General features: G+C 41.8%; 1 protein-coding gene across 1 annotated transcript; it reads right to left on the reverse strand.

Annotated features, from left to right (window-relative positions):
- Window positions 1-291: 291 nt before the first annotated feature.
- LOC106424799 lies at window positions 292-2299 on the reverse strand. The gene is made up of 3 exons (XM_013865550.2): window positions 1732-2299; window positions 896-1606; window positions 292-791 (listed from the first exon to the last, which is right to left on the reverse strand). Exons 1-3 carry the CDS (start codon window positions 2297-2299, stop codon window positions 292-294), a joined length of 1779 nt encoding a protein of 592 aa, XP_013721004.1.
- Window positions 2300-12578: the final 10279 nt, after the last annotated feature.

The raw sequence follows: 12578 nt of genomic DNA on the forward strand, positions 1-12578 counted from the left end.
CTTAGCGAGCCTGAAGAGAGCTGATGTTGAGTTAAATAACGCCTCAGTACCAGACCAGAAGTCTCTCACCAGTGGCAGAAACTCAGGCATATCAACCACTGCATTCACAAACTTAAAGGGTTTCCTCGGTTGCGTACTGTCTGTTTTGATTGAGATTCTACACCTCTGATGATCTGAGCACCCCCCTGCCTCGAAAACACAGTAAGACTGAGGGAAAACTCGCATCCATTCTTCATTGATTAGCGATCGATCTAACTTCTTACAGATAAGATCACTATCTCTCTTATTGCTTCAAGTAAATCTGGGCCCCTGGTAAAACATGTCTACCAGTGAACCATAGTGAACCATCTCCTGAAACTCTCTCATTCCAGTAGAATCATAATTCCCGTCAAAATTTGAGTGCTCCTCTCCGTCTAAGATCTCGTTGAAGTCACCACACACTAGCCACGGCTTCTTCCGAATAATGGGAGAGTCTTGGTGAGCCTTAATGTCTCCCCAAAGCTCCCTCCTTTCCTCCTCCAAATTAAGCCCGTAGACAAAAGAGCAAAATATACCATCCACCATACCCTCCAATAGAACTGAAACCGTCACCAACTGCGTACTTTGAAAGCATGGAGTGACTCTCACATTCGGCCTCCATACAATCCATACCCTACCCCGTCTGTGATAATCATAATTTGTAATATACGACCAGCCCGGGAAGACCTTTGCAAGTATCCCCTTTGCTTTATTTTCCTTCACCCTTGTTTCAATCAAGAATCCAAACTGAAAACCACACTTCCGTATCCATTCTTTCACCACCAAATGTTTAGAATGTTTATTAAATCCTCTAATGTTCCAGAAAAGTCCAGACATTAATGATTTCGGTTTTTCATATTGCTCAGTTCGCTTGGACCTGCATCCTGCGCTTTCTGAACAGATTTTTCACCTAAGACCTTGTGCTTGAGCTTCGAATCTTTGGGGAGAGATTGACGGGGAATGACTGTGTCCTTCTTTGCCACAGACGCACACACCTCTTCATCTACATCCACACATTCCTCACTCTGCTCTCCAACAATTTCCCCTTCCTCCTCCGAGCTCAACACCGAGAATCTGGAGTTTGTTAGAATGGCAACCTGGCCAAATTTGAGGTTTTTCAAAGGAGACCGGCTCGATTTCCCGGGAGAGACATCCAACCACTCCTTCTCTTTTTCCTTATCTTCCTCCTTTTCCTCTATAGAACCTTCTTGAACCTCTCCTGAGACTGGACTTTCCACACCCACAGATCTTTCTACCAGACGCGCTTGCTCCATTTCACACGTCTGATGTTCTTGAACTTGAGATTTCTCTGTCACTTCATTAGAGGAAATGTAGAGTGCTTCCAACCTATTAGTCATTTGGGTCTCAATCAGCTTCTCTGCCTTCTCCTGATCAATCTCCAGCCCGTTATCCGTAGACAGACTACCCATTCCTTCTTCTTCCCCCTGCTCAACCTCCTTCTCTTTCTCTATCTGCACTTCCTTCTGCATACTCTTATTGTTTGGACATGTTTTGACTGAGTGTCCCCACTCCTCACACTTTGGGCATTTAGATGCAACCAAGGGTAAGAGTATTCCACCAGAAATTCCTGACCTTGGACATTGAAGTTCATCTTTTTTGGGAGATCTTTTGTCAAGTCGACTTTGACAAAAATATTCACTTCCTCCAAATCCAGACACTGAGTAGTTTCCGAGTGAAGCCTCACCAGGGTACCAATCGGACTTGAGACATAGCTCAGACCTTTCCATGAGAACATGTTGATAGGCACATTCTTTAAGTGCACCCATATCGGAATAGCCTGCGCCGGAGCCTTCTCTTTCTCTATTACCGGAGACCATTTCGTCACAACCACGGGGATACCGGCGAGGTTCCACATTCCACGCCTGAGTATCCTATTTCTATCCGCCTGATTTGGAACCCTGAACTTCATCGAAGTTTTATTCACCTCAAAAACGTCAATCATTTGCTTCTTGTCATTGAGAGTCCAGATTTTGTTGACAATAGCATGAATCTTTGCAATGTGGGGAGCTTCATCGAGAAATTTTCCTATGAGAAAATCCTCCCAAAGCGGTGCCACATCCTTCGTAATCTCCTCCGGAACCAAGACAGAACACACCCCATCCTTCATCGCAACCTCAACCTCGTATTTCCTCAGACATCGATTTTCCTGAACCGCTCCTACCCAAGAACCCTTCGAACCCCTTAGACCAGTAACCGGAACTCTTGGCTCCCTTGGAGAGCCAGAAGCCTCCCCTTGAGAACCGTCTTCCTCTTCGACCATCAGAACCACCGTAGACGGCGCCGGCGTGAGCCTTACCGAGGACAAAATCGTAGAAACCCTAAATCGCCTTCAGAGTCATTTTAACACTTCAGAGTTGTTCGTTTACTAATGCAATAATCGTCTCAAAAGCTAAGATCCATGATTGGAGGTGTATCAGGTCTAATGGTGGTATGCTCAATAAATGTTCATCTTTACTTCTGTCTTCTTTAGAGTGCTCTTTAAAAAATGAATCTCTTAGTATTATTGATTGATAAGTCTTTAACTAAATCTCCAATCTATAGAAAACACAAAAAAAAATTTATAGATTTTTAAGAATGTTTATTAACGTTTGTAGCCATGTTCATGATTTTAGCTTTTTTATTCTCTTCTTATCTCCAACTGAGGATTCTACATTAAGCTCTGCATCAGACTTGTGTTTCCTCTTCTTCCCTTTACTCTTTTCGTCTTCTTCATTTTGTTGTTGTTCTTCTTCTTCTTTGAGATTGGAGTAGAGTATCTCAGAAAATGTGGGTGGCTAGCTAATTCTCTAACTCTCTCTGAGTTTACAAAACACAGTGTATCATCAATCATGGAAGAATGAACAATCCTGATTTCAGATCATATTAATGGATGCTCAATAGTACCTGCAGAGCATTGTCTAGATTACTCGAAAGCAGAGAAAAAATATGAGAAACAGAGTTTAAGCAAAAGCACAGACTCTAAAGAAGTTTTAGTAGCCACGATCAAGCTTCCAATGTCCTGTTAAACATAGTTGACTTGATAAACCAATTTTCATGGTAGAGAAAAAGGCCATGCTTTCTCTTGATCAAGCTTCCACTAATCAAAGCCATTTTTTTTAAAGATGGGAACACTTGCCTGATCAAAAGCAGGGTATATGTAATCTGTGATATGAATTTCTACATGTTCTCAATTTCCCGGTTAAGATAAAAAACCAATAAATGTCAAATTCAGTTGACAGAAACATAAATTTAAAGCATCTGAGAACACAAGATTGCTGCTAAAACAGTACCATTCAAGAGTGCCCTGAGTTCAATAAGATAAAACCCGAAAGCTTATATGAATGGATAATCAAGAACAACAAGTCTAACCCAAAACACAGGTAGATTAAAAATTTATCGGGTGAAGGATTCAAAAAAGTAGATACTTGCTCATTATAAGAGGAGTGTTAAAGATACGTACTGGAAAATTTCAGTGGAAATATCCTTTTCCGAGTATGTTTTTGCTTCGACAGATGTTCCATCAGTGAAGCCGATGGAGACAGAGGTGAGAGTCGGAAATTATTATTACTCAGTGAAGCGTCTACACGGGACCTTCACTGAGACGATCTTGGAAAGTATCGATGCTCCTTGCATTGGTTGTTCCTTGGATACGCGTAAACTACGTGACAAGAATAAACAAAAAACTTACACATTCAGGGTTGTGAAAACGCAATTGGCGATCATAAAAAATGATAAAGCGGTCAGATTTACCTGCTCATCGAGAAGAAACATGTCCACACTCATGAGCTCTCCACCTTTCCTGACATTTCAAGCTCCCCATAACCTGAGGAGACGTACCTCCGCCGTGTTTGAGCACCGACCTACTTTCAGGTTGGCGATAAGAGCGTAAGAAGGCGACATATTTGAAACTGATGCGTAAGAGAGTATTGGCATGAGGAGATATCTAAACGGTATAAGTATTCAACGATTCCAAAAGCCCTATTTATAGATCAAGGTTGTATCTGTTACATACTCTGTTTGTGAGCATGAATAAATGAGAAAGAGTGGGAGGGAAGGAGGAATGATCTTTAATGATGGAATTAAAGAGAAAGTTTAAGAGAGGGAGAAGACGTTACAGGTAAAGATCAGAGACAATGGCAGACAGACAAGATAACAAAGCATTCGGTGTCTAAGAGGAAGAGGAAGACACAACTCAACAAACCCTAACCTAAGTGGGCCACACCGATGAAAGTAGGAAGGGCCCAAACAAAATTTATAAGCCTATCATAGCCTTGCAATAAACGACCTAATACATAAAGTGTGTGATTGGTGACCAAGGGAATGAGAAGGAACATTCAATTTCTTATTGTTCCCATAAAAATACACCATTCATAAGGAATTAATTTTTCTTTCTATTCCTTATCATTCTTTTTTTTTGTAGAGAATAACAAAGCAAAATTATTCCTCATTATTTTTGAGGAGGAACAATCATTCCCACTCAATCCTTTAATTTTATTCTTCTTCATTCCTTTTTTATTTGTTCCTAATGTTTCTCAAATGGTCACCAGTCACATCCAAAGAATAAGAGCTCTCCCATAACCTGCCACGTGTCACAATATGGAGATAGGAGGGATCAAGTGGCGGCATGTGGAGAGTTTCTCTTCAACTTTATTATTATAGATATGATGCACAATATATGGGGGATTCATTACTTTCATCCAAAAAAGGGAATGTTAATAATAAGGCCGAAACTTAGTTCCCAAGGTCATCGATTTTATTCATGAGTTAAGGTAAATATGAGATGTATGTTAATGATTTAATTGTCTCCTCATTAGATATTATTGACTAAATGTAACGTTTCCTAATTTGTAATATTGAATTATGAATCATTTAAGCCGAAATTTACTCCTTCATATATTATAAGATCCCCCGTCTTTAACTTGAAGAGATCTAATTGTTTTCTCATCAAGGCTTAGCAGGACTATATAAACACTTAGATATCGGCCACTTTTAACCACAAACTAAAAGTAAACAAATTCGAGGAGGGTCGAAAAACAAGCGGCGACTAGGGCTTTCAAGGCGATAGAGTTGGCGATTCCAAATATCGAAATCTTCCATTGAAGTTTCGATCTCCATCTGATCGGTACGTTCTTCGGCGTACTGATTCCCTCCTTGACGATTATCCGCGCATCGGTGATCTGATGATCTCTGCTTCTAGTGTCCATATCGCTGCCGTCTTCCTCACGTTTTAGGTGATACGTAGCTACACGACGGCGTATACGACCTCTAATTCTGACGGTGTGTCTCACTGCTCACGACGGCGTCGGGATCTCTCTTACGGAATTCTCTCTTACGGCATCAGCGATCTCACATAATTCAAACCACATCGATTGAGTGTTTCATTGAATCACCAATCTTTCTCTGATTGTTACGATCTTTGTCGTAGAGATCAACCGGGTTCTATCTCCTGTCTCTGACCTGGTGATCTCTCTCTGGTTCAGTCTCTTTGCTCTGTTTCATTAACAAGGAACAGAGTCAGTGTTGCTCTGTTCTCCTCGTCTCTGTTTTGGTTGGACTCGTACGGTCTGATCTCTCTTGATGCGACCAAAAGTTGCAGACATAGGTCTTGTTCTCTCTTGATCCTAGTATTTCGTATGGGGTCGTTTCAACGGAACAAGTCCAATCATTGGATTGATATTAAAGGCAAAGGAATCCTTTATGATGAGGATGATGAACCGATCAAGTTAACTGATCAAGACACTTCTCAAAACATTACTGAATTTCAGTTGTCTCTGATCGGCAAGATTCTCAACCCAAAGAAACAAAATGTTGAAAAGATTCTTCAGAAAATGCCATTACAATGGGGCTTGGAGGACCGCATTACCGCTAATGATTTGGGTAATGGAAAGTTCCTTTTGAATTTTACCACAGAAGATGATCTCAACTCTGTTCTTCGACAGGGTCCGTTTCACTTCAACTTTTGCATGTTTGTGCTGGTTCGATGGGAACCTATTGTCCATGATGATTACCCTTGGATAATCCCTTTTTGGACTCCGTTGATTGGTGTTCCTCTACACCTGTGGATGGTTAGTAATCTGAAGGGGATAGGAGCTCGGTTGGGCCATGTCCATCATGACCAAATTGAGCTAATGGAAGGGAGAATGCTCATTGATATTGATACTCGTCGGCCGCTGAAGTTCGCGAGGAAGGCTGAATCTCTGCAAGGTGACGAGGTTACAATTGAGATCAAATACGAGATGTTATATAAGCATTGCTCTACTTGTGGTATGCTCACCCACGAGAAGGAGTATTGTCCCTCTCTGACCCCTCAGCCTAGGATAATTCCGCCGGGTAACCGCCCTGGTGTCTTTGCAAGGGTACAGGTACCAGAAGCACCGTCAAGGTATCAACCTGTAAAGAAGGAGCCTGCGACGAGAACATAAACTGCTCAACCATATAGTGAGCACAAGGCGCGCCAGTTCAATGGTTCAAGATATGGCAACAGTGACAGGAGGTATGAGTCGGAAGCTGCTTACTCACGTGATGGAAATAGCGGTCAGGTTGATAGGATCATTAGGCGCCAGGATGATCACTCACGGAGCAACCGTTATGAGGGTTCGCGGGTTGGTAACGGGCCTTATGACCGCTACAGAGGTGATGGAAACAGCGGTGTAGCATGGAGGGCGAAGAAGGTTCAGCCTCGTCAAGGAACAGAGCGCTTGGACGCAGCATCTGATGGGAAAGATACTGTCTATTACGGACATACATCTACTCACAGTAACGATTTGATAATTCATGATCGCAAGAGCTCCGAGAGCAAGATCAGTGAGGAAACTCAAGGTATCCAACGATTGGCTAGCACTATTGTTACACCATCTTGGATTGATCGCGAGAGGGAAGAGAACGTCACAAAACGTCCCAAAGTATCACCTCGGGTTTTATCTTTTGATTCACTGAGTGATAAGGGCCGGAGACAGGTGGTGGAGAGGACCGGATTATCGACACTCTAACTGATATGGATATTGCGGATCAACAAGATGGTGGACTGATGGATTACGAAGTGCAGAACGACGATCTGATGGGGCTAGAGCTGGCGGAGATGGAGGAGAAAACTTCACATACCAAGTCGGCTGGTAGAGCCCCGAGAGGCAGCAAGCATGGCTCCAAGCTGAGAATCCCTTTGGGTATTCAGAACAAGAAATTTGGGATTCTCCGTCGGGGATCTCCACATAAGCGTTCATCTTCGTCTCATGATATCTGTACTGTTGGAGAAAAGGGTAGATCAAGACATCATCATCTCAGTTCGAAGAAACAAAAATCTGGGTCATCCAAAAATGAAGGTTCGATGGGGTCCAAAAATTCATCCGCCCCCATCAATGAAGACACTCAGTTGGAACTGTCGAGGGATTGGGAGCGACCTCACAGTTCGACGCCTATAGGAGATGTGTCAGAAGCATCGCCCAGGACTTGTGTTCCTTACTGAGACGAAGAACAGAAGGCTGCTGTTGCAAAACATTCAGGCCGACTTAGGATTTGACCAGTTGTTTACCGTTGATCCACTTGGACTCAGCGGAGGTTTAGCTTTATTTTTTATGGATAATTTTCAAGTTAATGTTTTATTTTCGAATAACAGAATGATTGACATTGAGGCAGTCATTGATGGAATAAAAGTTTTCATGACGTTTGTTTATGGTGACCCTGTTTTGGAACGACGAGATCAAGTTTGGGAACGTCTTACGCGTTTCTCAACAACTAGAAATGGACCTTGGTTCATGATAGGAGACTTCAATGAAATTATAGGTCGTAATGAAAAGGAAGGAGGGAGACAGCGCCCTGATAGCTCGTTTCTACCCTTTAAGCAAATGCTTACAGATTGTGGGATGTTAGAGTTTCCTTTTACGGGAGACATGCTTTCATGGGTAGGGAAGAGAGCAGGACATGTCACTGTTCGATGTCGTCTAGACAGAGCAGTAAGAAATGCTGATTGGTATGAGAAGTTCTCACATTCTAATGTTAAGTACATGAGGTTATGGGGGTCGGATCATCGTCCGATTCTCGCTGACATACTCAAAAAGCCAACGAGAAGATCAAAAAAATTCAAATTCGACAGAAGATGGCTAGATAACGAAGAGCTAAGGCAAGTCATTTTAGAGGGATGGAAATCTCCTGATCTTCCCCCGGATGCGAGTATAATGGAACATATCTCTAGCTGTCTGAAAGCCTTGAGTGATTGGAGGAGAAAAAATAACATTAACTCTGCAAAGTTAGTGGATGAACTAAAGGAGAAGGTCGAGGGCTTATACGCAGATGATAATGCGACAACTGAGCAAATTGCAGCAGCTTTGAAGGAACTTTCTGATGCTCTTAAGGCAGAAGAAATGTTTTGGAAACAGAAGAGTAGAGTGTTTTGGCTGCGAGAGGGGGACAAGAATACAAAATATTTTCATGCCTTGACGAAGCAAAGGAGAGCACGGAACAAAAGCATGCAGCTATTGGATGCAAATGGCAACATAGTTGAGGATGAGGAAGGTCTGGTAGCCATTGCGACTTGCTATTTTCGACAAATCTTTGAGTCGTCTATTCAAAAAGATATTGAAGAGGCACTATCAGAAGTTCCCACGACGATCACAGGAGATATGAATGACAGCCTCACGGCTCCCGTTTCCGAATGGGAAGTCAAACTAGCTCTCTTTGCCATGTATCCAGATAAGGCGCCGGGACCAGACGGGATGACTGCACTTTTTTACCAGAAGTTTTGGGATATAGTCAAGGAGGATTTAACTCTTATGGTTAATAAATTCCTCTTTGAAGGGAATATCGCCAATGGGTTGAACGATACAAATATTTGTCTTATCCCAAAGACAACAAAGCCTAATGATATGGCTCAATTCAGACCCATAAGTTTGTGCAATGTCAGCTACAAGATCGTCTCCAAGGTCTTATGCCAGAGACTAAAGAAAGTATTACCCGGGTTGATATCAGAAACCCAGTCAGCCTTTGTAGCGGGGAGACAGATATCAGATAATATCATGATTGCTCAAGAAATGTTCCATGCCCTGCGAACCAAACCGAGTGGACGTAATAAGAGGATGGCCATCAAAACAGACATGAGTAAAGCATATGACAGGATGGAATGGTCGTTTATCGAAGCTGTGATACGAAAGATGGGATTTTCTGAAACATGGGTCACATGGATTATGAGGTGCATCACGTCGGTAAAATATAAGGTTCTTATGAATGGCTAGCCAAGAGGGAATATTGTTCCAGGTAGAGGCCTACGACAAGGAGATCCTTTGTCTCCTTTCATTTTTATTCTGTGCACGGAAGCGCTCGTTAGCCTTCTCAATCATGCAGAGAACCAAGGAAAGATAACGGGGATGCGCGTCACACGCGCATGTCCTTCGGTATCCCACCTTCTCTTTGCTGATGATAGCCTTTTCTTCTGTAAGGCGGAGCCCCGTGAATGTGAAGAGGTAATGAAAGTATTCATGACATATGGTAAAGCATCTGGCCAATGTATTAACTTCGACAAATCCTCGTTACTCTTTGGTAAGAGGATTAATGCAGCTACAAGGCAGGAGATTAAAGATGTACTTGGAATTCATAATGATGGTGGGATGGGGAAGTACTTGGGAATCCCAGAGGATATTAGTGGATACAAATGAAAACTCTTTGCATTTCTAAAGGACAACTTGATGCACAGGGTAAACGGGTGGACTGGTAGATGGCTCTCAAAAAGGGGGAAGGAGGTAATGATCAAGTCCATTTTACTCGCTCTCCCGACATACGTCATGTTGACGTTTTTGCTCCCATTGGAGATTTGTGAGAACCTCGCTAGTGCCATTGCACAATTTTGGTGGAGTTCGAATCCGCCAAAAAGAGGCATACACTGGGCGAAATGGGAAAAGGTTTGTCTACCAAAAGAGGAGGGAGGGATTGGGTTCAGATTGATTTATGAGTTCAATTTAGCGTTACTGGCAAAACAATTATGGAGATTGGTCCAGTACCCTGATTCACTTGTTGCCAGAGTCTTGAAGGGCAGATATTATAGGATGACCTCGCCATTGCGAGCACTCTCTACAAGTAGTCCATCATATGTGTGGACAAGCATCTCCGCCGCACGGAAACTATTACTCCTGGGGATCAGACAGAAGATTCATTCTGGCTATGAAGTCGGGGTGTGGGAGGATCCATGGATCCCAACGAGACCTGCTAGACCAGCTATACTTGTAGCGCCTGTGATGAACCCGAATATGAGAGTTAGCGATCTCATTAATCAGGAATCGAAGGAATGGGACGAAGGGGTATTAGAGGACTATGTCCATCCTGGTGATATACCACTCATTCGCAGTATGGCCATAAGCTCTACTCATCGCCACGATACTTTCTGCTGGGAATACACGAGAAATGGTCAATACACAGTTAAGTCTGGATACTGGGTTGCTCAAAATTTGTTGAAACCAGATGAGGAAAAGGAGATACTGGAACCAAGTATCACTAAACTTCAAGCCTTTGCTTGGAAGTTGAAAGCGCCTAGGAAGATGTGTCATCTTATATGGCAAGTGATAACGGGTCAGGTGGCAGTAACGAGAAATCTAGTAAGGAGGAATATGAGGTGTGATAATTACTGCCTGAGGTGTGGGGAAGCAGAGGAATCTGTAACTCATTCTATATTTGAATGCCCTCCTGCTCTGCAAGCATGGTCCTTATCGGCAACTCCTACAGGTCCAGGCACATTCCCAGTGTCAAGCATCTATACAAACATGGAATATCTATTCTGGAGGAAGAAAAATATCATAGAACTAGATCAAGACAGGATCCTTATCCTTGGATAATATGGTATATTTGGAAGGCCCGCAATGATAAGCTCTTCAGAGGAATAGACAGAGATCCTTTGGAACTAGTCCGATATGCAGAAAGCGAATGCCAAGCCTGGTTCAGTGCAAACGAGATGATACCATCGGTAGTGCAAGTCAACAATGGTGAGGAAAACCAAGTCTTAAGCTTGGGTAATATTTGCCTCCTGGATGGATTGTGGACAGCTTCTGATCGCTTTAGTGGATGTGGATGGGCTTGGATGGATAGTGGGGACAACATACAACTTATGGGTACACGGAACATCACTCGATGTGAATCAGCATTACATTCTGAGGTGGAAGCACTGCGCTGGGCGATGGAGAATATGCTTCAACACTCACCATGCCAGAGCTTTGGAACAGACTGTAAGGAGCTGATTGCAATGGTAAAGGAACCTCAGAAGTGGCCAAGATATGCGACAGAATTGGAGAAGATAGAGACGCTGCAGATTTGCTTTCCGGACTTCAAAATCACCCATGTTCCGCGAGTGTGCAATCAGTTTTCGGACTTTTTAGCTAAGACTGCTAGGACATTTCGTAGAGATTTACTTTTCATTGGTTGTTCTATTCCGGTCTGATTACCCAGACCACCTCAAGCTTGAATAATAGAATGGCCGTTCGATGTAGAAAAAAAAAAAAAAAAAAAAAACCTTAAACTAAAAGAAACATATCAACGTTCATCCTAATACCAAAGATCACCCAAAAAACGATGGCTACTTTCGATTCAATTTCGGAGTTGAAACCATACAAATCCATGTGGAAAAAGTTGCAATTTTATATTACTGTTTTGAACATTTTGGAAACTTGATTTTGTTTACGTTAAGTAATTTAAATTTCGGAATTATTTACTCTTACATTTCAGTCTAAGCAATTAATATAAGGACAAATCTCCAAAATAGCACATTTCTAAGTTTATATCACAAAAATAGCACTCAAAAACTAAAATGACCAAAATAGCATTTTATCTTTTGAAAATTTTAATTTTTTTATTTTTCAAAATTTGAAATCTTATCCCCAAAACCTTATTTCTAAACTCTAAACCCTAAACCCTAAACTCTAAACCCTAAACTATAAACTCTAAACCCTAAACTCTATTTTTGTGACTTTTGACCTTGAGTGCTAGTTTGGGAACAAAAACTTGATTTAGTGCTATTTTTGTCTTTTTCTCATTAATATATCTGCCCTTAATATTTATTCAGTAAAAAAAACTATACTTTGTCTACTTTGATTATTCTTTTATTTGGTTAGTTCATAAGAGTACTTTTCATACCTGAGAATCAGAAGCCAAGAAATTAGTGATTTCTGGGGTTAATGCTTCAACCATGTGTCACTGTTATCAGTAACCCAGACCATCACTAGCTTCTGACCATATTGTTAATGCTTCAACCATGTGTCACTGTTATCATAGAAAAATGACAGTGGAATTCCTTCGTTGAGCACTCCATCTATTAACTATAATTTGAATGTTGAGACAATAAACACTGTTATAAAAAGGTTAGATTGCTTCTAGGAAACAAGTTAACTACTATGTGCTTATTTAAAGCCTCATCATACCCATGTGATCTTCTCGAATTTCATTTGATATGTAGTTTGCAGAGGATAATGTCTGGATTTTGATGGAGAATCGATATATGAGGGTTTTTCAGTGTCTCCATCTTCAGTGTGATAGATAGCTCTATACCGAAATACATAACATATTTGTTGTGGTTCAAATTTGGAAACAAC

This window comes from Brassica napus, chromosome C6 (assembly GCF_020379485.1).
Source record: "Brassica napus cultivar Da-Ae chromosome C6, Da-Ae, whole genome shotgun sequence".
Lineage (NCBI taxonomy): Eukaryota > Viridiplantae > Streptophyta > Magnoliopsida > Brassicales > Brassicaceae > Brassica > Brassica napus.

Excerpts from the sequence above, each read along its gene's own strand:
- LOC106424799 (XM_013865550.2), bottom strand. The coding sequence starts at position 2,299 with ATGGTCGAAGAGGAAGACGGTTCTCAAGGGGAGGCTTCTGGCTCTCCA. Across the intron at positions 1,607-1,731 it reads CTATGTCTCAAGTCCGATTG|GAATTTCTGGTGGAATACTC; the intron begins GTACCCTGGTGA and ends GTCCAAGGTCAG. Across the intron at positions 792-895 it reads TCAGAAAGCGCAGGATGCAG|AATGGATACGGAAGTGTGGT; the intron begins GTCCAAGCGAAC and ends TGGTGGTGAAAG.